The 25,917-nt window shown below is 30.1% G+C and overlaps 1 protein-coding gene across 1 annotated transcript; it reads left to right on the plus strand.

Annotated features, from left to right (window-relative positions):
- Positions 1 to 1,739: 1,739 nt before the first annotated feature.
- LOC107166662 (uncharacterized) lies at positions 1,740 to 8,380 on the plus strand. The gene is made up of 4 exons (XM_015515421.2): positions 1,740 to 1,923; positions 3,364 to 3,738; positions 5,403 to 5,729; positions 7,140 to 8,380. Exons 1-4 carry the CDS (start codon positions 1,872 to 1,874, stop codon positions 7,607 to 7,609), a joined length of 1,224 nt encoding a protein of 407 aa, XP_015370907.1. The 5' UTR covers positions 1,740 to 1,871; the 3' UTR covers positions 7,610 to 8,380.
- The last annotated feature ends 17,537 nt before the right edge of the window (positions 8,381 to 25,917 follow it).

Consider the following 25,917-nt stretch of genomic DNA (forward strand, 5'->3'; position numbering starts at 1 on the left):
ATCCATTTCCAGGGTGACATTAACCATATCGTATCGCCGAGTATTTTCGATACTTCTCGTATAGTATGTACAATTTTTCTCTCCTCTGCCGTTAAATATATACATATACATATTCCCTCCCTCCCCACCAACCCACCCTTTCTACCATTCACCCCCGCCGTCAAATCACAATACTATATAGCTCGCTGTCACACTTGACTCATCGCCTACCTGCCATCCTCTCGACATAATATGTTATACCTATATATATAGTCCGTGTGTTATACAAGGTCGATGGTTAATGATGTTAGATTATCATTTACACGCACTACCGTGTTACACACTCACACACACAGCCCAGACTGGTCTCTGATATGGTTTTCGAAGAATGATGTTTTCAACGAAAACATGGGAGCTAAGCCGACAAAAACAATACACAATATACGCGATACGAAATTAATATTATAATGTAACAAAACAAAAAAAAAATCAGGCGTCGTTGTCCGATACTGTGCGACGGCGGCGCGTGTCAAAATAATAATAATATTTTACGCTATTATATATATGTACCATGTACACTATACATTTACCTACACGTCCACGTTTCTATATAAATATATATATTTCCATATTGATGTATAATCGAAGAGAAGACGCCAACGGTTTATCATCATCACCATCGTAGACAGGTAGACATAATATACGACGCGCGACGTTAACCAAGCATCAGCAGAAGTCAAAACGATGATGATAATATTACAACTAAAATATATCAAAGTATCGTCGCTTTAAATGGTCCGAAACGAAAACTGAAAACTTTAACGGTGGTACACGACATTCGTCAAATGAGCGCTCGTCCTAGAGCAACGGAAAAACCCGTTACCGGCGTAACGAGCCGAAAGTTATGTCCTGTAAAGAAAATGTTCGAAATGTTTTTGCACACAAACTGATTTATAAAAAGATGACTAAGACATGGTAATTAATATACCTATTACTAAACTATAAGTATACATCGATGGACACACTGTACCACGCATCCGCAATACCCTCACCCACTACCTATATAGATATTTCTATCAAAAATGTCCATGTACTTACCCAACCACTACGTACACCTCTATCTACATTCTACATATTATTGTAAATTTTGTATGTGTTTACAATGCCCGAATGCTTTTCTTTTTTGCATAATATTATTTTGGTAGTTTAAGTTCACGATCGAATGTCAAGATAAACGTTTACACATTACAAAAATATGCGATTTTTGAATAACGATAACTACTATGGTCTTAAAACTAAAAATATGATAGTCGGCATTAATTACTAAAAATATTAAGGTAATACAGAAAAAATAAATAATACTGGCGTGCTGGACAATCAAATCGTCAAATGGCGTACAGTACCTGCATGTGTATTCTAAATTAGGAATATATAATAATTATTAAAAGCGGTGTAAAGGACCAACATGATTTTATATGGTTAATCTTTTGGTATCTATAAAGCCCCACCACAGGATTTGGTCGAGTTATGAATATATCTTGCGAATAATATTCGTATAACATATATAGAGGTATATGAAACAGGACGGACGTGTATACTACCTATATATTCGCGACCGGTGATCGACCAATAGAAACGGTGGACGGCGATAGTCCTCCCCCCCCCTCAACAAACGTTGTCCGGTGCCGCGTCGATGTGGTCCTCGAGTAGCGCGTGGACACCACGACATCGTCAATCGTCAGTCTTACAGGACACGTCGCCGACGCTAAGACACTAAGACAGTCAAACGCCGTCACACCCGCCGGACACCTCCGAACCAACGACATCTCAACGGACTTCGATTGTTTTCATTATAACGACAACGATATCAGCTGCAATACACACTTACGATCATGGAAATGAATTTTGGAACACTGTTGGACTTGGACCGCGGTCAACACGACGGTAAGCATATCGAAATTTATTATTATTATTATATCAATATCGTAGAGCTTTATAAACAATTTTGGATTTTTTTTTTTTTTTTGCAAAAAATTAAAGCACCTTCCCGAGTATAACTGGGTGGCGTATTTGAATAGCTAATGTAGTCGATCTTGATCTACATGCATGATGATTTAACAATAAATAGTTAATTAATAAATTGTATTATTATAATATATAATCAGTGTCGGATTTAGCATCATGAAAAATAGGCAGCCGCAAAACTGTTGAGGGTGGACATTTTTTATTAAAATTATTTTTTTTATTATTGTATGTGTTGGCATGTTTTTTTTTAAACGTTTTCGCCAATAATATTTGTTTATTATAGTACCTATAGTATTGATAATTTTTTTCGTAATTATAGAACGGTTTATATAGTATAAACTTTAACAATAATAGTTATTATTCAGTGTTTTTTTTTCATACGTATGTTATGTAGTTAAAAAATATAGACCTAAAAATAAATACTCGTGGATATAAAAACAATTACTTATGGTCAAAGGTGTAAATCAGTCTCTGTTTATATTATTATTGTTGTTCCATAATGCTAATACCTACTTTGTCACTGTTTTTTTATGATATATACGTGCGTAGAAAATCTGTCCGTGAACATATTCAATTTTCTGACCAAAAACGTATTTCAGAACTTTCTTTACACGGTGCTATTTCTTGCCATTCTATCTATGATATTAGTAAATTTTTGATTGTCAACAATTCATTTGATACGCGTTACATGAATCTAACTGGCAAAATAAATTCACCAGAGAAATTATACAATTACAAATTACTTATCAACGAAATTTCAAAAAGTTATAGTAATATACGAAAATACGAAAAACGTGGAGGGTAGTAAAAACCAATTTTTAATGATAAAAAAATAAGTTCGATTTAAATTAAGGATAAATATTTAACGATTATATTAAAATATTTATAAATTATTTTAAACTCAAAAACTACGACCCTTTAACAAAGTACCACCTAGCCCCCTAGCCCCCTTAAATTCGCGTCTCTCTGTAGGATGAGGTCCCAACTGATGTGAAGCGGACTAGCTTCCAGGTAGATGTAGGTATGTATAGACTCGTTAGCGTACCACCTCTCCTAATCGACGATATCGTCTGTCCCCCTACTTCCCTGGGCATCCGTGATTGGCATCGCACATTAAAATATTATAATAAGTTATAGAAGTAATAATAATAATAATAATAACAATAATAATAATAACACAATCATTATCGCCGTCGTACCCAAACGATCTTAATAATTCGCGTACGATTGCATTATTTTCTATCGGCAATAATGACGATGATAAAGAGTAATGATGATAATAATAATATAACGCTCGCACGTGAATTTTTGAGATAAATATCGAGCTAAATTTAAATGGGATTTCGTGTGCTTATCCAGACTTGGAGCCCACCTCCATCGCCACCGCGTCGTCGGTCACCGTGATCGTGTCGAGCAGCAACAACAACAGCAGCAACAGCAGCAGTAGCGGCAGCTGTCGCAGTACTCCGTCAAGCTTTCCGCCGGTCACCGACTACCACCATCAGCACCGCCGCTTGCAGCACGTTCAGCCCGTCGTCGGCCACCTACACGACCACGACGACCGCCTTGACGGCGTGGACATGCACGCGACCCAATTATCCTCGTCGGCCGTCAACGGATACGACACCATGATGATCGCTGGTTACAACAACTATTGCAGCAGCAGCGCCTCCGTGTACGACCCGTACAACAACGGTTACACGCAGACGTTCGCCTCGCTGCCGCCGTACGACGGTAAGTGTTGTTGTGTAACTTGACCTCACCTAAGTATACATTTTTCCGCTACGGCGAACGACAAACCCGACTCCCAACTCGCGTCACGTAAACCTTAAACGTGGTCGTAGGTACCTCCTACCTTTAGGCCCGTGGTTATCGTCCACCATCATCGCGACATCATTAAAATACATATACATCGTGCGCGCGCGCATGGCTTTTTCGGGAGTTAGGTTTTTTCATATTTTAAATACCACCCACGTTCGCCTGCCGTAATCTGGTAACTCGCGCGAATTACAAATTGTTCAAAGGCCGCGACGATCTGTTCGTAATGGCGTACGATTTGGTCCTTTTTGTTTTGTCGTACGTACAATACGCATACAATAAGCCATTGTCGTCGTTTACATTCAAAAACATTACAATAATAATATGACAGCCGTTATCGACTGATTCCACCTAACCTAAAACCCTAACCGAGCCTATCGCCAACATCTCAAACGCGCGGTAGTTTTATTTTAATATTTAATTTCGACATACCTATACGTGTTTCATAGAAATCGTAGTATTTCTATTATCATTTCGTTGAATATTATCGAACACTTTTAACAGTTTTTATTTATAATGATTATTATAAATAATATGATATTTTTTTTCAAACCTACAATATTAATACACGTGTTTACGTAAGATTCACGGTCAATGACCGGCATTTACCTACGCGTAAATCGAATCCTAAATACGGGACCGAAATAACATGTATATAAATACCTGCGAATGGCATTGAATCGATTTGTATATTTATATATTAAAAATAATAACGAGCGGTCCTATAATTATTGTACAATACCTACAACAATATGGTTGTCAACAAGTTGGACGGTTCGAATTCGTCCGTGTATGAGGTCCGCAGTTTTCGTTTGTATTATTATACATTTATACACATACCTAACCTACTCTATCACTTGGGGGTAGGGGGGAATACTATTGGATTCGTGTAATCTCACAATTGTTTCTGTCCGGCGCTGTTCAAATTTTGATATTGAAATATTTGCGTTTCCCGCTATACTTGTGTACAGAATTAATATTATTGTTTTAATTAATTACTCTAACCAATAATAATCCCACCACTGAAGATACCGTCGCTGAATGGTCGCTTCTAACATGTCTGCATGCCCATAACAATAAATAAACAATAAAAAATATATAAATAATAATACTGTGGTCAAAGCACGAACAATATTATACTAGATCTAATCCTTCCACCAGTTCTTCTGATTATCCGTTGAATGTTTTTGCATAATGAGGAAGCTGTAATAATACATTTTTAATATTTGAAAATTATTATGCACAATTTATGACATTTAGAGGATTAATTATTTTTATTTTTAAGTCATACGCCGTTGTCTTGTGATAAATTCGAATCAATATTTTATAATTCAGATCACCATTTACCGGAAAAATAGATAATGACAAATTATTATTGTAATATTATATCTGTTGATGATAATATCGCATGGCGTTTAGTGGTTAAAATTGTCGATTTGTCGATTTGTCTACCATTCCATAGTGATTTTAGCGGTGTAGAAGTATAAAATTATAATTCGAGTAGCCGCGCGCTTGTTAATTAGTATTGTAACAATCGACAATAATAATCGCATAATATTAATATTCATGTCTTTCGGCAGACATTCGAAACTCTGCTCCACTGTTGCCTCTTCTGCACTCACAGCAGCACATGCCACAACAACACAATCCAGTGTTACACGGCAACGATGAGATGCAGACCGCCGCCGCGGTAAACGTGCAGCGCAAAAGGGAGAAGCAAAAGCGTCAGCGGACCGCTTACTCGAGCGAGCAGCTGATGCACCTCGAAGAGTCGTTTACGGCCAACCAGTACTTGAACAGGGCCAGGCGCATTGATCTGGCTCGGACGCTGCGACTCACGGAAAGACAGATCAAGATTTGGTTTCAAAACAGGCGCATGAAAGAGAAGAAGTCCAAGAGGGATTCCGGTTAGTATTTTGTTGTATAATCGCTTTCTGTGTGTATTGGGGGGGGGGGGGTAGCTAACCCGGTAAAATGTACAAAAGTCGTTGTATAAATCACGTGATAAGACGTTTCTTGCTCCTTACACTTTTTTAGGAGCGAATACTGAAAGCGCGTCCACTCTCCGCCCCTGGTGCAAAAAGCCACGATTGTCCGCGCGTCTCACATTTAAATAATTATGTCGAGATAAACTCGTCAATCATCACATTTTCTTGAGTCAATAATAATTATAAATAAAACTAATAATAATAATAGCTCGGGTTGGGTTGTTTTCTACACTTCCACGTGTTTAGAAATAAGTCTGGTTGCGAGCTAAATGTGCGATAGAATTCTGAGAAGATCCGCCCGCGTGACGGCTATAGACACTGGTGTCTGGTACATCTAATTATAACGACAGTATACATCTAAAATATATCGTATTGCACGTGCTGCCTTCCCGTGTAATTAAGGTATATATATAATATTATATTTTCAAATTCGTGTATGAAATAATAATACAAGAATATTGACAATGATTTATTTCCGTTTTTCGTTCGCGAAATATTTGTTTTCTAACTGTTTGTCCGATAATCTAACACTACGTTTAATGTGTCCCAGGACGTAGTGACTAGCCAGCGTGCCAGCGTCTTAAAAATAACATACTCAAGTTACGTGAAAAACCATTTAAATGAAAGGTCAACTCTAATTTAATTTCTTAGGGGAAATTAATTTTTTTCTAATAAATTTTGACCTACTTGGTGTACCTACTTATTGCATAAAGGAATATTTGTGAGATTAATATTTTGATGAAATTCATATTTTATCTGCCAGATTTTCAAATCACCGAACCGGAACAAAGTTTTCTTTTACACATTAAGACGTGTTTTAACATAAAATGGTATGCCATCTATTATGAGAGATATACAACGAAATAACATAATAATTTGTTGTACCGATTAGATAAAATATGTAATTATTTTACTTTCAATACTAATATATAATAATTTTAGGGGCATCTTGAAGTTTTATCATTTAAATTGTTTATGTTCCTGTTATTCGTCGTAATTTTAAAATCCTCAATAATTATTGTTTTATTTTATTGAATATTTTAAATTAAAAGTTATTTTCTCGCCATATCTCTAATAACCGGGACATTCGGAAAGCCTAATTATTCTTATGATCGTGTGTGGTGTTTAATAATACAGTGCGATTACTGCGATTCTTACTTTCTTAATATACTTTTGTCGTACCTGCTGACTGGAATGACTTGGTCGTCGACACGCCAATAACGTCGCTCAATCTAACTCATCGTGTCCAGACCTGCGCATTCTATACCTATAGACTATACAGTGTGATATTTTTAATAATATAATAATTTCATTTTCTCGTCCCTGCAGGCCAAGTAGAATCTACTAGCGGTGGAGTGACGACCATGACGCCGGCGGCCTTGGCTGCAATCAGCGGTCCGCCGCCCGCGCCTGTGGTGCCGGTAACCGTGGCCAACTGCGGTTACGGCGCCGGTCATTACTCGGACAACGGCTGCTCGCCGCCGATCGCAAACATGGCGATGAAGTACAGTCCGTCGAGCACGTACTCGACACCGTCGCCGCCCATCATCCAGGCCCGTCGTCATCAGCTCGCCGAACATCAGCGCCCGGGACCGTCCACCACGATGCACCACTATTCGTCGTACGGGCCCAACATGTACAACGGAAACTCTTGCGCGATGCCGCCGCACCCGCCCACGTACGAGGAAACCGTCAACGGGCAGCATCAGTCTGTGCCAATGCCGCCGCAAGTACACTTGCACTGGTATCCGACCTCGGTTATAGCGTCGCACGACTCGGCCACTGACGGGTTGCAGTAACTCGAAGTCTTGATGATGACGGGTGATAGTGAAGAGTACAGGGAGGAGCGGGCCCGCCTCGTGCTTCCGATGCGATCTTAATCCGGGATCGAATCGGAAGTTCGACGGGTCTTACGAATCCGGGGGGTTTTTTTTTCTAAACTTTTTATTATTTTCATTTCTTTTGTTTTCATTTTATTATCTTAATTATCAGTATTGGCCGTCTGGACGACGAGACACGCTCGTGGTTTTTAAATATTATGTCATTACTTGGGAAATGACTATTTTATTTTTTCATCATTATTATTAGTTACTATTTTTTCTCCATTACAATTATACTTTATACATATATTATATACTACGGGATATGCCTATATACTCTTACGTGAAAATATCTAAAAAAAAATACTCGATATAATATCCTTACTCACTATTGTTATTCTAAAAAGACGACTAATGGTCTTGACTTAACCATCAACGTTCATATTATATTATATTATCATTAGTCATTACACTATTTGCACTATTATTCAATGCACACTCGCATACTCGCACGATATCACACACAACTATATAATATTGTAATCTTCGAAATAAAATAGAAAAATGAAAAAATAACTAACATTATTATATATAAATATATATATATACTCATCATAAGATACAACTTTATTATATTTATATTTTTATTATAGCCCAGACTGTTTTAGTGTACTAATATTATCAATTTTAGTACTTTACATAAAATTGTTAATCACCGAATTAATACCATCTTATTATTAAATAGGTATATATTGTTTTATTATTATTAATAATATTAATTATATCATTATCTTGTAAAAAGAAAAGTCCAAATATTTTTTATTATTATTATTTTTATTTAATTAGTATTTCTACAACCACACACACGAGTTATGGATTTTATTAAAATTAGATTATATTGGTAGATAACGCGTGAAAAACGTTTCATTTAAGTTATTATTTCCGATGCGTTTTTTGTTTTATAAAAATTTGGCATTCACATCGAAAGTATTGTATTGTAATTTTACTTTGTTTTGTTAACAACAATCTTACTTTTATACTTTTTTACTGTGTAAAGCGTTATTACGATGTCGTGCGTATACATTATACACTCGTCAACGTTTTATAAAAGCAAAAATTATGTTAAAAAAATTATAATAATTTTATATTTATTAGGTAAATTATTCGAATGTTGTACAAATAAATTTAATACTGTAATATTAGTAAATTAGCTATATTATTATAATCATACACTTTAGTGTTGGCTATCTCTAACAATATAGTAGAAAACATATACTCGTCGTGTATCATTATTTTAATTCCTACATGTATTTAAGACTCATTATAAAATTATGTCTGTAATAATTAACTTTGTAAATGTATATATTCAAACAATATTATAAAAGCTTACACGTTTACATGAGTTGATTATTTTAATTTATTTTGTTTTTTTGTGGCTTAAGATTTGTCTATCTTTGATAATACCAACAATTCATCGTTCCAGAGAACGAATACGAGTAATAGCGGTGTATAATTATTTATATTTTATAATGGTTATAATATTATATATACATTATATGTATATATTGAATAGTGGTGAAATATTTAAACTTTTGAAAGTCATTCTATGACTTAAAATGTTAAAATAATGTTTCTACGTTGTTTCACTATATTATTACAAATATCACTGTTTTATTATGTTTAAATCGTCTGGCTAAACTACATTGTTAAATATTTTGGTTTTTAGGGTATTTTCCATTTATTACACATTTATTTTAGACTTAAAAGGTATTTATTTTTTACAGTCATAAAGGCAAACTGCAAAATGTTATCTAAACAAAAAATTATGTTTTAGATTTAGGTTTTAAAACAACACTATTCACATAGGCGGCACTTGGTAGAAACTTATGTGGGTGCAAACGTTTATGGTAATAACATTCACAAATCCATAGGAATGTTGCCGCCCCCTACCCCCTAATATATAATAATTGCTACAACAAATGTAGTTAGAAAAAAATGTCTTTATTAATAACTATTAATTAAGTCTCTGACACTCTCTGTATTTTAAATATGTACATGAATATGTAAAAATATTATTAAAAAACAACTTTTTATTTTGACATAAACAATATGATCTTTTTTGAACCATATCGGTATTTAGTGACGAATTAGCTTCCTGCATTATTTAATAAATTATTATCATATTATTATTATTATTATTTTAACATTTAATCACGGACTAAGATTTTAGTCCGTACAATTAATTGAGTAATCAGATATAAAATATTAAAATGATCCATGATTATTTTTTATTATCAAAATTACATTATATCAGTATAATTGTTAACAATAAAATAATCAAAATATTTTTTACTGTTGTGATTGTGTGTGTGTGGGTGAAAAATGATACTTTTGCCACCCCAGAAAAATTGTGGGTGCAACTGCACCCTCATGCCCCCCCTTAGATGCCGCCTATGACTATTCGTGTTGTGTTTGGTGTAAATCGTAAATGAATGAGAGGATTATTTTGAGTACCTAATATCATAATCCTTAATGAAAAAAAAAATGTTTAAGAATTTGTGATGATTATTGATTTTTCTTGTTAAAGTATTAACTATTTTTTGCTGTTCGATTGTTATAGTAATATATAGTGTATACAATATACATTGTAATCATTGTATACTGTATAATAATATTATGTACATATTATGTACAGTACCACCTTCTTTGAATTTTCAAATTATACGAAAATGTTTTGTTCTTTGAAAAATGATAAGACAAAGTTAATGAATGTTAAATTTTCTATTTTACTTGGCAGTGGGTGGAGACAATTTCTTTTATAACTTTTATATTAAATTTAAATACGATTGCGGTGGCATGAAAAATTGTCCTTCCGGCACAGTATTAACTACATATAGACATTATTGAAATTGAATATTGAGTGTATAAAATGAAAAATACATTACAGATCGTGTTTGTCGACGACTGTCTCCTTGCAGATAGGCGTTATATATTTAAAGGCGTCTTCCACGACATCAGTACGAACCAAGTTAATAAATACATGTTGATAAATACTTACCTAATGATAATTCTGCATTTTTTGGTCTTCGTTGATCCAAATAGAATATAAAATGCTCCTCTCGCCCATTTTTGCATATCCTATTATTCTAATCATCATGAATTTACCCCTGCAGTAACGTCCTTAGCTTGGTCGTAGTTTTAATTGATGAATTTCAAAATATTATAGATTTATTCAAATTAAAATATGAATTTTTTCAATTTGTAAATGAAATTAATAAAACGCGTAAAAACATCACGAAATACTACGTGTTATTTTGGCGTCATATTATCTATACTTTATTACGGTATAAATTAATTTTAATAGTTCAATATACAGACAATTACAGTGGCACTTTGGCCGAGCTTCTATTACCGTCGTGGCTTCCGACAAAATATTATAGTTTTATACCGTGGTTGCTGCAGTACCGCATCGACCGACTAACACTGTATAAGTTCAATAGATTGGAATGGAACCTCCGGCCACCCAAATTTTAGTCCGCCATATTGAAAGAGCTCAATGAGTTTTCCAGAAAAAAATTAATCTATTCTGTGGATCATATACTGATCCATCGATCAGTCTTCAAACAACGGTCGCTGTTGAACTTATTCTCCACGATCCATCGCGTAATTTCACATTTGATTCTCAATCGAACCATTTTGCTCATCGCCGACAACGAGTGCATCGTAATGTTTGATTATTATTTAAATTTCATTGTATGCAGTTCGACGGAAATTTCGGCAAAACAAGTCTTGAGCGAGCCGCCATCACCATCAACCGGTCCGACGAAAAGCGTCGCATGTTTTCTGAGAATATTATGTGCCTGGCGGCGGGTTAAGGTGAGCCGTACACAACACCTATAGCTGTAAATTAAAGAGGTGATATTATTTTAGCAGTAAACATTAATTACCTCTAAAAATTTCTTTTGAAAATATTTTGTTTACATAATTTGTATTTATTACAAAACAATATTTTCAGTCGATTAGTGTTTAAAAGAATGTATCAAATCAAATAATCAAGCAGCTAAGCTATGAATATTATTTACTATTTAGGATTGATTAACATATTCTCAGACATGTATATTTATTTATCTTGGGTTCATTGGCTCGAAGGGTTCTAAGTCTCCTAGCCACCTCCCCTAAAGTTGCCTGACAAATATAAGAAATAATAACTTTTTTAAGGTTAAGAATTATCTTTCATAGGCAAGGAGAAGTTCAGGAAAAAATCTAGGAAGTCATTAATTTGATTGAATCACACAAATATATATATCTTATACATTTTAAAATATTTTGTACATTAACACATTACATAAATACCGAATCTTGGACTTGCGTGAATTGTTAAATAATAATTTATAGATTATATAGTGCATATAAATAATATTTATAACGTTAATTAAAATTAAAATAAATGAAAAGCTAAAAGTATTACTTAAGTTTTAACTAGGCCTTGTTTTTATAATCTATTTAAGTATTGATTTATTATAAATGTCCAAAATGCATAGGCACCCAAAGTCCATTGCCCCCTGACATTTTTTATTTTTTTTATTTTTTTATTTTTTTTTCAAATCCTAACATTGCCCAACCCTCTCTAGAAATATTTTTGCGAGCGTTTATTCCAAGATTCAAGTAATTTGTTAAATTATCAAATCTAAACGCCTCGCCATTTAATAGTTGGTTACCTATATTATTAACAATAATAAATTTCCCGAAATCGAATACAATATTTGAGCAATCAATATTGATATATATATCAATAATATAATATGTAACCAGACTTAATCTGGAAAAAAATGTTCAATGTTCATCGAAAATCTCAAAATCCTTGTGTGAGCATTTCTTTAAAATTCAAATGTTGTATGATTCTTTCTTAGTGCAACCCTACATAGTGTACCATTAGAAATCCATATCTATTGCTATCATAATAAAGTTTAAGTTCAATGCGATCTGCCAGTCGGTTAGAACATGTTTTATTATAGATAGATAGTATACTTTTAATTAGTTATTCTTTATATCATCGCTATTAAATACAAACTCCATATATTATATTATAATTACTTACATTTTTTAAATGAATTTAATCAGGTACCAATTGTATAATTAAACTATAATAGATTAATACGTGTGTAATATGATCAGGGGGAGCTTAATGCCTCGCTAATCACCCTGCAAGATCCATCACGGCTCCCTCGTAATTTTAAGTAGTTTATAAGTAGAAGAAAAATAAGTGGGTTAAATATTAATCTATTATTATAATTATTTGGCCATGTGCAATAAAACAATGTTTTTTTTTTTAAATTGCGACCCCTTTATTTTTGAATTTGAGTTACAATATTTCTTTGAACAACCAATTTATATAATTTTTTCTATCAAAAAAAAAAAAGAGTGATAAAGAGTAGGTATATGTTAAAAATGATACAAAATTACATAATTAGTTCGCGACAAAAATTCCTAGCAATACAAAATATATAAAACTTATAGTGCAAACAATAATAAAAATGCAATGTTTTTTTATTGCAATTCATATGATCTATTCATATATTTTTTTTTATCAAATAATAGAATATAGTTTATAGAATTTCAATCAGAAAAAATGTTTAAACGATTATAACCTAAATAATTATACTATACAGTTACTAATTGATTATTTTATAACAAACAAAAACCTGATCATTTATCATATGATAATAATTTTATGGTAACCAGTTTTTTTTATTTGTGATATCTAATAAGGACATTGAAATTGAGTTTCCCCCACTTTAAAAATATCCCGAGTTGCAAATATATAATATCTACGTCGATATATAGATTTGTTATACAATTTAAGTACTATAACCTCGGTAAAAATATAAAACAATATATCAATATTGAGCACTTAACATAATGTAGTTTAACTAAGTTCTATACTATAGTCTGTTTACTGGTATTTGCCGCCATTTATATATTCATGCGCCTCTGAAAAGTTGCCACTGATATAGAATTAATAATACTAGGATTTCAGTGCCTTATTTGTTTTCTTTTTATCTTTGACCCACCTGAAAAATTGACAAAACACATTTAAGCAGAATCATTTTTATTTTTATGTTTTTGATTTATTTTAGAATTACCTAATAAAAAAAGATAGAGAAAAATATTTATTTATGTCACATATTGGTCTAACAGAAGGAACAAGTAGGTACTGCACAGACACTCTCTTAACCGTGAATAATACCTGTACATACCCTATCTATTCAATTCTACAGTAGTTGTAGTCGAAAATACATATAATTTTTGGGAGGACGCGTTCAAATGTATACCTATTAATATTATCTACCTATAAATATTTTAATGTACTAATGTTTAGTAATCGTTGTTTTTTCTTTTTGTAATATAATATAAAAGTCACTGCATTAATATGATTTATTTTTAAATTATATTTAATATTAATCTTTGGTACCTACCTATTTAATTATAAAAATATTTATTTACTATTTAATATATTAAACCCAATGAAAAACATTAAAATGAATTAAACTACAATATACACAATGTATATTAGCTATAGGTAGGTATAATGCGAGCGTAATGTAATTAAATGTTCCTATAGGTCAATAATTATCAGTGATACTTAATTACACATTAACACTAATTACATTATTAAAATTATATTTTAGTAATCGACGAACTGAATATATATTTATTTATTAAAAATGAAATGTACTTAACGATTTTTACAATATACAGGTATATATGTATTATGTATAGTACAATAGTACTAAACATTAAGTGTCACATAGCATAGAAAATTAATCTACCAGACGAAATTTTCGTCAAAAATTTTTGATTTTTTTCTGCATTATTAACATTACAAAATATAAAAGATATTGAACTAATTTACATTAAGAGCAATTAAAATTTCATTTTTGATAAAATACAATTAAAACTTATTTACTTACCTGACAGTAAAGTTACAACAGTTGTCAGTTGGCTTGTTGGCTAGTTCAATAGCTATTCTCTATAGCGACTAATATAATAGTCAAAAGACGCATCGTGCCTATATTCATATAATTTCATCTTGTTTTTCATTGTAAATTAAAATATAACACATTGACTTGAATAGGTTCCTTATGTATATTATATAAAATAAATGTTCTTATATGATATTGTCAAACTTGCAGAGTTGATAAAAATTTGTAAGCAAACTTACTTGTCCACATTGACCATTTGTCATGGATAACTTGGAAAATTTATTGCAAGGTTCACGATAAAAAATTAAGACATCCTCTTTATCAGCCAACGAAATGCTCTGCGAATAACATAGTATAATATACTTTTTATTGATAATGTGAAAAGTATAAAGAATAAGATACACATTATTCTCCAACTCTACAATATCAATGGACTGCTTGTCCTACATTATTGTTAACTCACGACGACTATTTTAGCAAAAAGGAAGTGATGGGCAATATCACTAACTATACGTGTAGCAATATCCTCTCACCGCTTTTGTTGTTGGTTTACAGGTGTGCGTAAACTTATTGAATTATAGAATAGCCACCCTCGCAGGATCTCTTTTAGAATGCCACGAGTTCCGACCTGCACGTTTAATACCAAAAACGCTGCACTAATATATAATACAAAGGATATTTTTGGTGTTTAGAATATCATTGTTCATTTTATTATACGTATATATACTACACGTATGATGTATACATTGGCCTTAACGAGTAATAATGTTATGATATTAGTTATTATAATGCACCCTTAATTCTTTTATCATTTAATAATACATTTATTGAAATTCCTGTTTTCAAAATTTGTTAAGTAGACCTTTTATATTAAAGTATATTAACTATACACATTTATATTATGCTATTGTTGCTAAGATTCGTTCCTCGGTTGTTTTTTGTTACTGTCTTAGTGACACCGATATACACTATTCCTTGTGCTTTTGATTTTGTCTAAGCAATACCTAAGTTCTATACTTGATACTGGTCCCCAAATAGAATATTTTATAGCTTTTATAGCTCTTGCTTCTTAATTTTGTTATGAGAATGCAGACTAAAGACTTTATTCAGTTAAGTATAGGTATACCCATATCTGTTTAAATGTTGGGCATTTTAATTAAAAACACAAGACCTTGTTCATTTGGTTCTTGAATATGGAGTTGTCTGCAGTGATTTCAATATTGCTAATAATTATAACATCTATTAAAAGAATTCGGGAACATTTTAACATAATATACTTAACAAGTTGACTGCCTTTTCACCTTTTGCATCATATATTTTATACGTAAAACTTTAAATTATTATCATTAATATTTGACTTATATTTGACAATTTCATCTAAGTATCATTATCATATATTATATATAGTACCTACTAACAATTTTTCGAGATAATTGATATATTTTTATCTACAGAATTTCTCATGATGCCAGAAAAAAATGAAATGAGTAATATATACATGATACTTAGCCTGGATTCAAATAACTGCTGCAGATTGCACATAAAATGATATTCAATGCGTCAGTGGCAAGTTCAGTAAAGTTATTGGGGCAGTAAACTTTTTTAATTACGCACTACATGATTATGCCACAGATGCTATTTGTTTGGTCCATCTTCTCTAAGGGTTGTGAAGTAGTAAAATTGATTCATATCTGCCCTATCAGTGTTTTTTTTTATGTCCAGCGAGTCTTTATAATACTGGTGATGTCAAACGCCAATGCCGACCCAATTTTTTGATGAATTTAAATGAACATAGTTAAAGAAATAGTTATATAGGTAATATGTTTTTGGTAAATTTACTTTTTACATTATTGCACTTATGTAGTCGTGTATTAAAGGTTTATTCGGTATATATTAATAAAATATTATTCAGTATTATACAGCATACATATATACGTTATATTAATTATTATTTATAGATAGGTATTTTACTCATTATTTTACATTATTTATATATAAATTAAATTGTCGTTAAACATCATATATATTGTCGTCGTATTTACGTTATAATAGATCATACATGTATAGTTTATATTCGCATATATCAAAAAATATCTAATGACTACTTAAACATTTTTTTTTACAAGTACCTATATTATAATATAATAGATATAAGATAAATTAAAATGTGTTACCTACGTATATATATTTTTTAGCATGCGTTATATGCGTTAAAATATATGAATATTAGGTACCTATAAATTATATACATGCTCGTATATAATCCCACTGCAAGATTACTGGGAATAAAAAGTACCTACTAGAAAATATTATTTACAATATATATGAGCATAGAGTGTTAGTATAATAATCGGACGAGATGCAGCAGTTACGCGAGTTTTCGTCGGAAATATCTATCTGCCCGTCGGTCGATCGGTTGCTCCGCCTCCAGTCCATTTCCTGTTTGCGTTTCCGGTTGAATCCAACATACATATCGTTAACGCACGATCGTTATAATAATAATAATAGTAATAATAATATGTGAGAGTAAATTAATAATATATATAATGCATGGTATATGTAGTATTATATCACATAATGTTACTCGACCCCTCGAAGACCTGAAGAGGCTGTGGCGCAGATTGGGTTCCGTTTGACGTGAAAGCCCACCGCGAGCTTGTGGATTACGTGCCCGTGCCGCGAGTAATATAGCTATTAGTGTATGATTATCTTTCTCTCTCTCTGTGGTTAGAACATTAAGGACTTAAGCCCCTCACGAGTGTGTGTACTTATCTTAACCGCTTGTTTATAATATATAATATTGCATATTATTATAGAATATGATCACGGTCGCCATCCTGCAGCGACGTCGTAAATAATATTCATTTTAGCCGATTTTCTTTGAGTTTTTTACACTTAAAACAATAACATAAAAATAATAGCTATAATTATGTCAAGACAAATTAGATACGTTATCATCACAGTTTTTTGATACGCATCCTCTGCTTTTTAATTCACCCATATAGTAGTTAATACTTCTGGCTGTCAATCATACATATATACATATTAAATAATCTAGAAATAAATCAACCAATCTGGAATTGAGAACTACGAAATGGGCTGGAGGTGAAGGAGATGCGCATACTGAAAAATAAACTATATTACTGTGATGATATACCCATCTATTTTGTCATGTACTCATGTATTATATACTTATACCTATAAATCAGTGTATGATGTACAGTATACATATATTTACCAAATCGACCTAAATATAACTTAAACTGCTATTCCACCAGTGGTCTAACTGGAGCCTGAGGGGGGGGGGGGGTATAACCCACAATATGTTTTCAAAAGTCAAATTTGAAAATTATTTTTTTTTTTAAATATATAATAAACTATATAATTATTACAATCCATTGTTATAGCTAGTCTGTCGAAAAAAAAGTAAATTGCAATTCGGTAAACCTAAACATAATATAATGGATTGTTAGTAAATATTTGAACCTCAAGACACCGATTGCATTGTAGTTGGTTATAATATACAATAAGTTTTTCTAAAATAAAATATTACCTATTATTGTATAATATACATTGTATCATATAACTATGTGTATATTATACACAGAAATATAATAATTTACTAAAACGTCTAAAACCGTATAATTAATAACTATACATTAGTAGGTAGATATAATATTATATACGTATATGTATATATTAAGTCGAACCTATTGGTCTATCTGTACCTACAATTTAAGAGAATATTTGCTAATTGACATTATACAAACGACCCGTAATTATATCCGAGTACAGATATACGACACTATGGAAATCGTTTTTTTTTCGAATTATCTTAAATAAACTTAGTTTCTTTAATAATCTTTTAATTTGAAAATTAAGGGTAATAATTCTATCAATTTTCGTTCGTTCGTAAATTGGTTTTTGAAATAGTTAAATTTTTAAGTGAGTTATGAGAATTTTTAAATTTCACTATTTTATACTCTCAAAAACTTGCTGAAAAATTTCACTATCATACAAAAACCAGTGCACAAAGATACAAAGATAGATAATGTTATTTCCATTAAGCTCGTAAATTTATAATTGGTGAACTCACTCAATATTTTAAAAACAAACGCAGCTAAACTTGAACTGCGCTGAGCGTATACGCGTATACGCTATTTATAAATATATACTATATTGCACACTCTAAGACGCGGAACAACTGTGTGTGCAGTATTAAATTGAATTATATTGCCAAACACTCTAACACGGCTACACCATTACATTGTATGTCTATATGACATCGTATATCTAGGTATTGTAATAATATACGGTACATATCTGCAGTACATGTCACACTATCTATGCGAATTGGAAATAAAATAACCACACACGACACACTGTGTCAATTTAACGAACTGGCCAAATGTCTATAATACATATACACACGTCATAACACTCATAACCATATTACCTAGGTAATTTATTTAATAATGTACTTTATCATGAATTGGTGCTGGCGTATTTTGTTAGAAAGTCAGTCTGAAATACTCGACTGCGGACTATACAGTATAATATTTTATGCGTTCAAATTTACATCCCGAGTATCATAAAACCAAGTCAGTTTACACGAGAACATAAAAACCCTCCCAAAGGGCAATCAGTGGTGGTTAAACAATAACATTAAGCTCTTTATTGTTAGACCATCTATTTTGTGACCATTGGAAACGAGACGGTCTTTACAATATGGTCTTAATAAAAACTAAAAAGTGGCATTATTATGTCATTAAATGTAAGTACATACCTAATATACGATACAACAATGTACATCACATACGTCGAATAATTCACTAATGTGTATAAACTGATTTTATTATTCTCTGCTATATGTATTAGTATATTATACAGTATTTAATAAAAAATATTTTTACGTTTAAAAAACATATATTTTATTGTATTTTAAGTACGGAAAATATTATTTAAAATACAAGCGTACAAAATAACCTAAATAATGTTTTTATATAGTATCATTCTTTTTTGCAAATCATATATTAGGTATATAATATAAATTAATTGTAGGTATATATACATAATAAGCAGTATGTAAACTAGGTACCTAGGTATACAAATTTTTGATATGTAAATGTATAATAATATTTTTATAAACATTTTTAACTTCTTAGTAATAGCTCAATTCTGCAGAAAATTATTTTTAAATAAAATGTTTTTATTATATACTTATTTAGAATATCACACAATTGACCACGTTATTTTATAAATCGATTACTTGTATTTTTAAACGAGCATACATAATCTAAGTACCATAATTAATCCACATTGTTATAAAACTAAGAGCATATCAAGCATATCATTATATACTTGAAATATTGGATATATTAATACAATATCATAATGATAAATTACATTTTTTTTTCAAATATCTAAAAATTAACCTGAGAATTATTATGATCCTACTTCACAATCCTTGGCTGTTTTTATTTTTTTGATATTTATTTTGTGTTGTTTTTTTAACGTTAAGAAGGTCTCTGAAAATATAATAAAAAAGATGTTTAACATTCTAAAAATGTAATTTGTACAATTCAAATAACGTATAATTCACATAAATGAAAATAGTTAACCCTGGCCTTTAAATTAATAAGATTATCTAAATATTCTGTACTAGCAGAAACAGTATTTAATTGTATTTTACGTAAATATTTTTCTATTTGATGACTTAATTTGCGAGAAATTGAAAAATTAGAAAATATATTTAATATGTTAAAAAAAGTTGTGAATTCTTAAAATGTGATAGTAAATACTAACAATTTTTTTAATTTTCACGATCTAGTGATCACTAATCATAAAAGTCAGATTTTAAGCATCTGCATGTAAAGTAGGTACATACATACATCCTATTAAAATAACAATTTATAGTAATAACTCTCATTACTAATACTGTGAGTAAAATAATTATAGTACCTACCTAGTCCGCTATATAGTTAATACCTAAAGAAACAACCATCAATGCATAAATATTTTTATTAATTTACTTGAAATTGCATATCTGATATAATACCTATGTCCTATATAAATAAAAAGTACCTATATACTAAACTCAGAACTCCTAACTAGTATAGTCACACACACCACACAAAATATATAAATGTATAGGTATTGTTGTCAGTCGTATATATTTGTGATCGTTCATTTCGTTTGTTCAAATATAAAAAAAAAACAATATTGTGCTTTATGCACTATTGCACCAATATACAAATTTTCATATTATGTATAGATATATATATATTATATACAAACATATTATCATGGTTAAGCAAGTTCAGTATGTCGTTTACCCGCGCGTATAAGTCATGCACAAAAAAATAAAAGCTAGAAAATCAAAATTCCAAGAAAAAAAACATGGTCGGGGGGTGAGTGATTGGCGTGTGTGAGAAAAGGTGTTGATAACAGGTGGGACGAGAGTATAGAATCCGATTTCGCTAGTAACTGCTGTAGAACTGACGATGGCGTCAGCTGCAGCAGATATATATGTATTAGGTATACATAATATACGAGGAAAACTGTAGGAGCTATAGACGCGGTTATCGCGATTCGTGAGACAGATTTCCTATTCCAATTCTCGTCAGCGGGGACGTTATTTTTATTTGCCAAACAAAAAACGTGTACAATAACCTAGTATGCCCGCATGTTGTACATGTAATCTCTAAATATGATACCATAGGTTCAAGATGGGAGGCATTTGTATCCATGTCAGCCATAACAAAATCAGGCATGAGACATAAAGTTATATTTTGATATTTTCTGTATAATAATATAATATATTACCTAATATGTAGTAGGAATAAATATTGAAGCTTCTCCCAAAACAGCTAAAAAAATTTACTCTGTGTAGTGTGTACCAGGTACCTATATAATATGTATTATAGTATTATACGATACAATAGTTTGACGATTTAAGTACTTATAAACCTTATAGTGATTAAAAAATTATAAGAATACAAAGGTATAATTTTTTTTTATTAGCATTTGAAGTTCAAATATTGACAAAAATTCGTCAAAACCATGAATATTTTTTTTTTGGGTCTGTCATCACGTTTTAGGGAAGTAAAAGTGTTTTGATTTTTGACTTCAGTACCTTATTCGATCAGAAAGTGATTCTAGTTGGAACTTTAGGGGTCAAAACTAAAAAAAATTTTCTAAATAATCGGGATAAACAAACTAAAAATTAAGGGAAAAATGGGACATTTTACGCACAATCGATTTTCGACATAATCGATTTTGATTTTTGATGTAACTTTAAAACAAATGACCATTGATACATGAAATTTTCACCAAATGTTTATATACCTAATTGAATTATATTCACCACGAAATTTTCAAAATTTTTTGACTTAAGTTGAACTATTCATAGGTATATGCAATTTTCGATCATTATTAGTTTTTTTTAAATTAATATCGATAAAAATTTATTTTTTGGGTAAAAAATCTTGAAAATTTAATACAAGGCTTTTAACATTTTATAACAATAGCATTTGAAAAATAAAATAAATTAATAGTCACAATTTTTTTTTATAAGCATTCAAATTTTGAATTTTGACAAAATACGTAAAAATCACAAAAATTCGCAAATTGTTTTAAGCTAGAAATTCATAAAAATATTTCTTTTTAAATCTAAGATTTAAAAATTTAATACAAGATTCCTTACAAATTTGTCAAACTTTATCACAAAAAAAAATGTTCACCGGAAATTCAAATTAAATTGTTATTAGCATTTGAATTTCAAATATTGACAAAAATTCGTCAAAACCATGAATATTTGCAAATTATTTTGTAGTTCAAAATTCAATTGAAAAATAAAATATTTGTTTCAAAATAGAATATATGACAATATTTAAATATAATATATCCTAGACTAACAAATCATCTCCGTTCAGAATCGTTTTTCGTATACAATGATACCTATCATTGCATTCAAATCTAACCTACCCTAGTCAGAGGTCCACCCCATCACCTAATGTACAGCAGAGCGACATCCACTTACCCGCTTTTTTGAGATGTACCTTTTACACCAATAAGCGGGCAGGTTGATTGATATTATTAATGCAATATTAGACCCTATAATACATTAACCTCGCTTTGTAGTAAATATTTGAGTAAAAATGAAGTAATATATTTTAATGTTGAATGAACAACTATGCATACCTAATCTATTTGAATTTTCAAGTTACAAAATTATTACAAAAATTATTCAATATTATAACAAATTTGGTTGTTATCTATTCAATTTTTGCATATATTTTCTCATAGATATTGCATTATAAATAACTGTGACATACTATACTGCAGGAATATATTTTATGTAAAAATTAAAATTATTTTAATTAATATGAATATATTTTTGTATTTTGTTAGTTTGAGAATTTATATTTTAAGAAAACATTAACTTTTTAATTCCACATACTATTTTAAACAATATTTAAATGTATACAATGTACATTGCATTAGTCGAAAGACATTTTAAATTGTTATATGATTAGACTTACCGATTTGTTCACAATAAAATAATTACTATCTATACATCAAATTAATTTTTCTTGTGGTTAACAAATCAAAACAGAAATTATAAACCAAAAATTATTTGGATTTTATCTTTGTATCCAATAATTGTTAAATGCTCTATCTATTATCATCATATAACATTAGTACGTATTGTTAAAATCTTTATTTAACTGGTTTGTTCCACTAGAGTGCGCTCAATATTTCGCAACTAATACATTTTTCCCCACGATTCTCTTGCCAATATTTAATCAACCTATTTTTTATTGAAAAATATTTATATAATCCTTACAAATGTAAATATTCGATTAATCATTGATTAATTTTTTCTGCTCTTACATTTACAGTGGGGAATGAGAAGATGACAATATGAAGAATAAATAACATGTTGTCAATGGTAATCGGTAATAAATCCTGCTTGACTAATATTATAGGTAATGTATTGATGTATTATTGTATATTGTATAATGTATAGTGTAGATATATTATATACTTACTTAAGTACCTAACTACTTAACTACAATCTATAGCTATAAATAATTGTAATACATGTGAAATATAGGTTAATAAAACAGATTTATACATGAGTATTTTACTACAATAATACTGGTTCACATTTTACCTTATTATGGTTGGTATCTATATAAATATTTTAATTGATGATTTATTGATGTGTAGTATTTGAACTAAATAATTAATGATGAACATATCAAAAAAAAATATAATAAATTTTACTCTAAATAATACACTACATACGCCATCAAAATATTATAAGTACCTACATGTTATTAAAATACATTAAATTTAACATAAATTACCTGTTAAATGTTTATTATATTAAATTTTACAACTGAACGAAAACAAACTAAATGAAAAAATAATATTGAACAGGTTCATATTATAAGTCCTATACTATGTATTTCAACATTTTCAACAGAAACGTGACAAATATAAAATTTCGTGTTCGTCAATACTGTACAATGCCTAGATTTTGTTGTGAACAGTAAAATTTTCAAATTTAAATAATTATATAACAAAAATAATGTACATACTAAAAAGCAAACCTACTCATGTTTAAATACGAATTCGTTATTCACAAAAAAAATATTCTCTGTTTAAATCACACTTAAACTTCAGCTATAGCCTATAATATAGGTACTCAATTACATATATTGATATAATTCATTAATATATACCTAGGCAATTCAGACCAAAGATAGTATTTTTTCACCAAATTGTTACTCTCCTTTATCACGTCTTATGTAATTCAAAAATGAAGACTTCCGTTGGACTTGTCATTATTTATATTTTTAAATAACTACCCATAACTAATTAAGGAATTTCAGAAAACTAACGGTTCCTTTTCAATATGTAAGAAAAATCTTTCAACTTACAATAAATATTGCTGTGGAGGAGAGCATTCCAATTTTCTAATTCCCAAGCAAGTGAATTTTTAAATTTTCATGATTTCAATCGGGAAAAATTTAAAATACCTAAAAAAATCTATAGTTTTGTTTTTATTAATGATACTTGGGTGTATGCTGAACCGTAAGTCTCGTTTCAGACTTACAAGCGTACAATCTGTATTCAACACAACTATTTTTGTGTTTATAGCTTTTATGTCATAGTTAGAGTAAATTGAACTATTAGGTATTAAACTTAAAGGTGAGATTATTATTAAGAGCCTCAAAAGTCTGTAATAGTGTTTTATTAGAATTTTAATTTTAAAGCAAGTTGTAAACAAAAAAGAGATTTCCAGTTTTTTGTTTTTAAATAAAATCTTAAAAACGAATTTAAACCAGTAATTTTCATTTAAATTAGATAAATTGTGATACTTGTAAACATTAAATTTTGTTTTCAATTGCTACAGTTAAAATCTAAAAACTTGATATAAATTAGATTTCTTTATAGTTTTATCTTTTACACTAATTTTACACCAAGACTTGAGTAAAAGGTTAATTATTCAGATAACCAATGTAATTTATTTGCGATACTTTTTAGTTTTTATTTACAAAATACATTTTTTTATAAAAATTGTATGCCACACATATTATAATAGAAATTTATCATTTATAACTCCCATTATTCCCGTTGTACTAATACTACAGTCAGCTAAATGGGAAAAGGCCCCGTCGCAGTAAATAAACTAAATCTTAAACTAATACCCAAACACTAATTCGATATATACACGTAATATTGTTTTTTCAAATGTGAATACTTTATATAAAACTCTTAATTAAAATAATAAACAGATCATTAATAAATATTTAATGTATATTAAAGGAAATCAATTTTATTATTATTAAAATCCGCATAGTTATCAGATTATAATAATTAATATTTATTATTTTATTTAAATTATTAGATTTATCATAATATATTTTATTGTACAGTATAGGTAGTTGAATTGTTTCGAAAATGGTCTTACTCTTGGAATGTATGCCGATAATCCGAAATAAAACTTATACAGCTATTTATGAATAGATGATTCCAGTGATCCGATAAACCACTTCACTGAAATATCTATAACTTTAAAGTTAAAATAAATACTGTGTAAAGAAATTAATGGTGCCAGAAAATAGTAAATAATATTCTGGGTTAAAATATTATTCATTATGAGTAATTCGTTCGACTCGCACACCCATTGTAACTGACAGATATAAGTATATAACATACGTCGATGGCAATTACCTATATTTCCGCTACATTTTAAAATTTCTGTGTCGATTAACGATTGATATTATAAAA

This window comes from Diuraphis noxia, unplaced genomic scaffold, assembly GCF_037042655.1.
Source record: "Diuraphis noxia isolate RWA-SAM2 unplaced genomic scaffold, SU_Dnox_SAM2 contig0002, whole genome shotgun sequence".
Lineage (NCBI taxonomy): Eukaryota > Metazoa > Arthropoda > Insecta > Hemiptera > Aphididae > Diuraphis > Diuraphis noxia.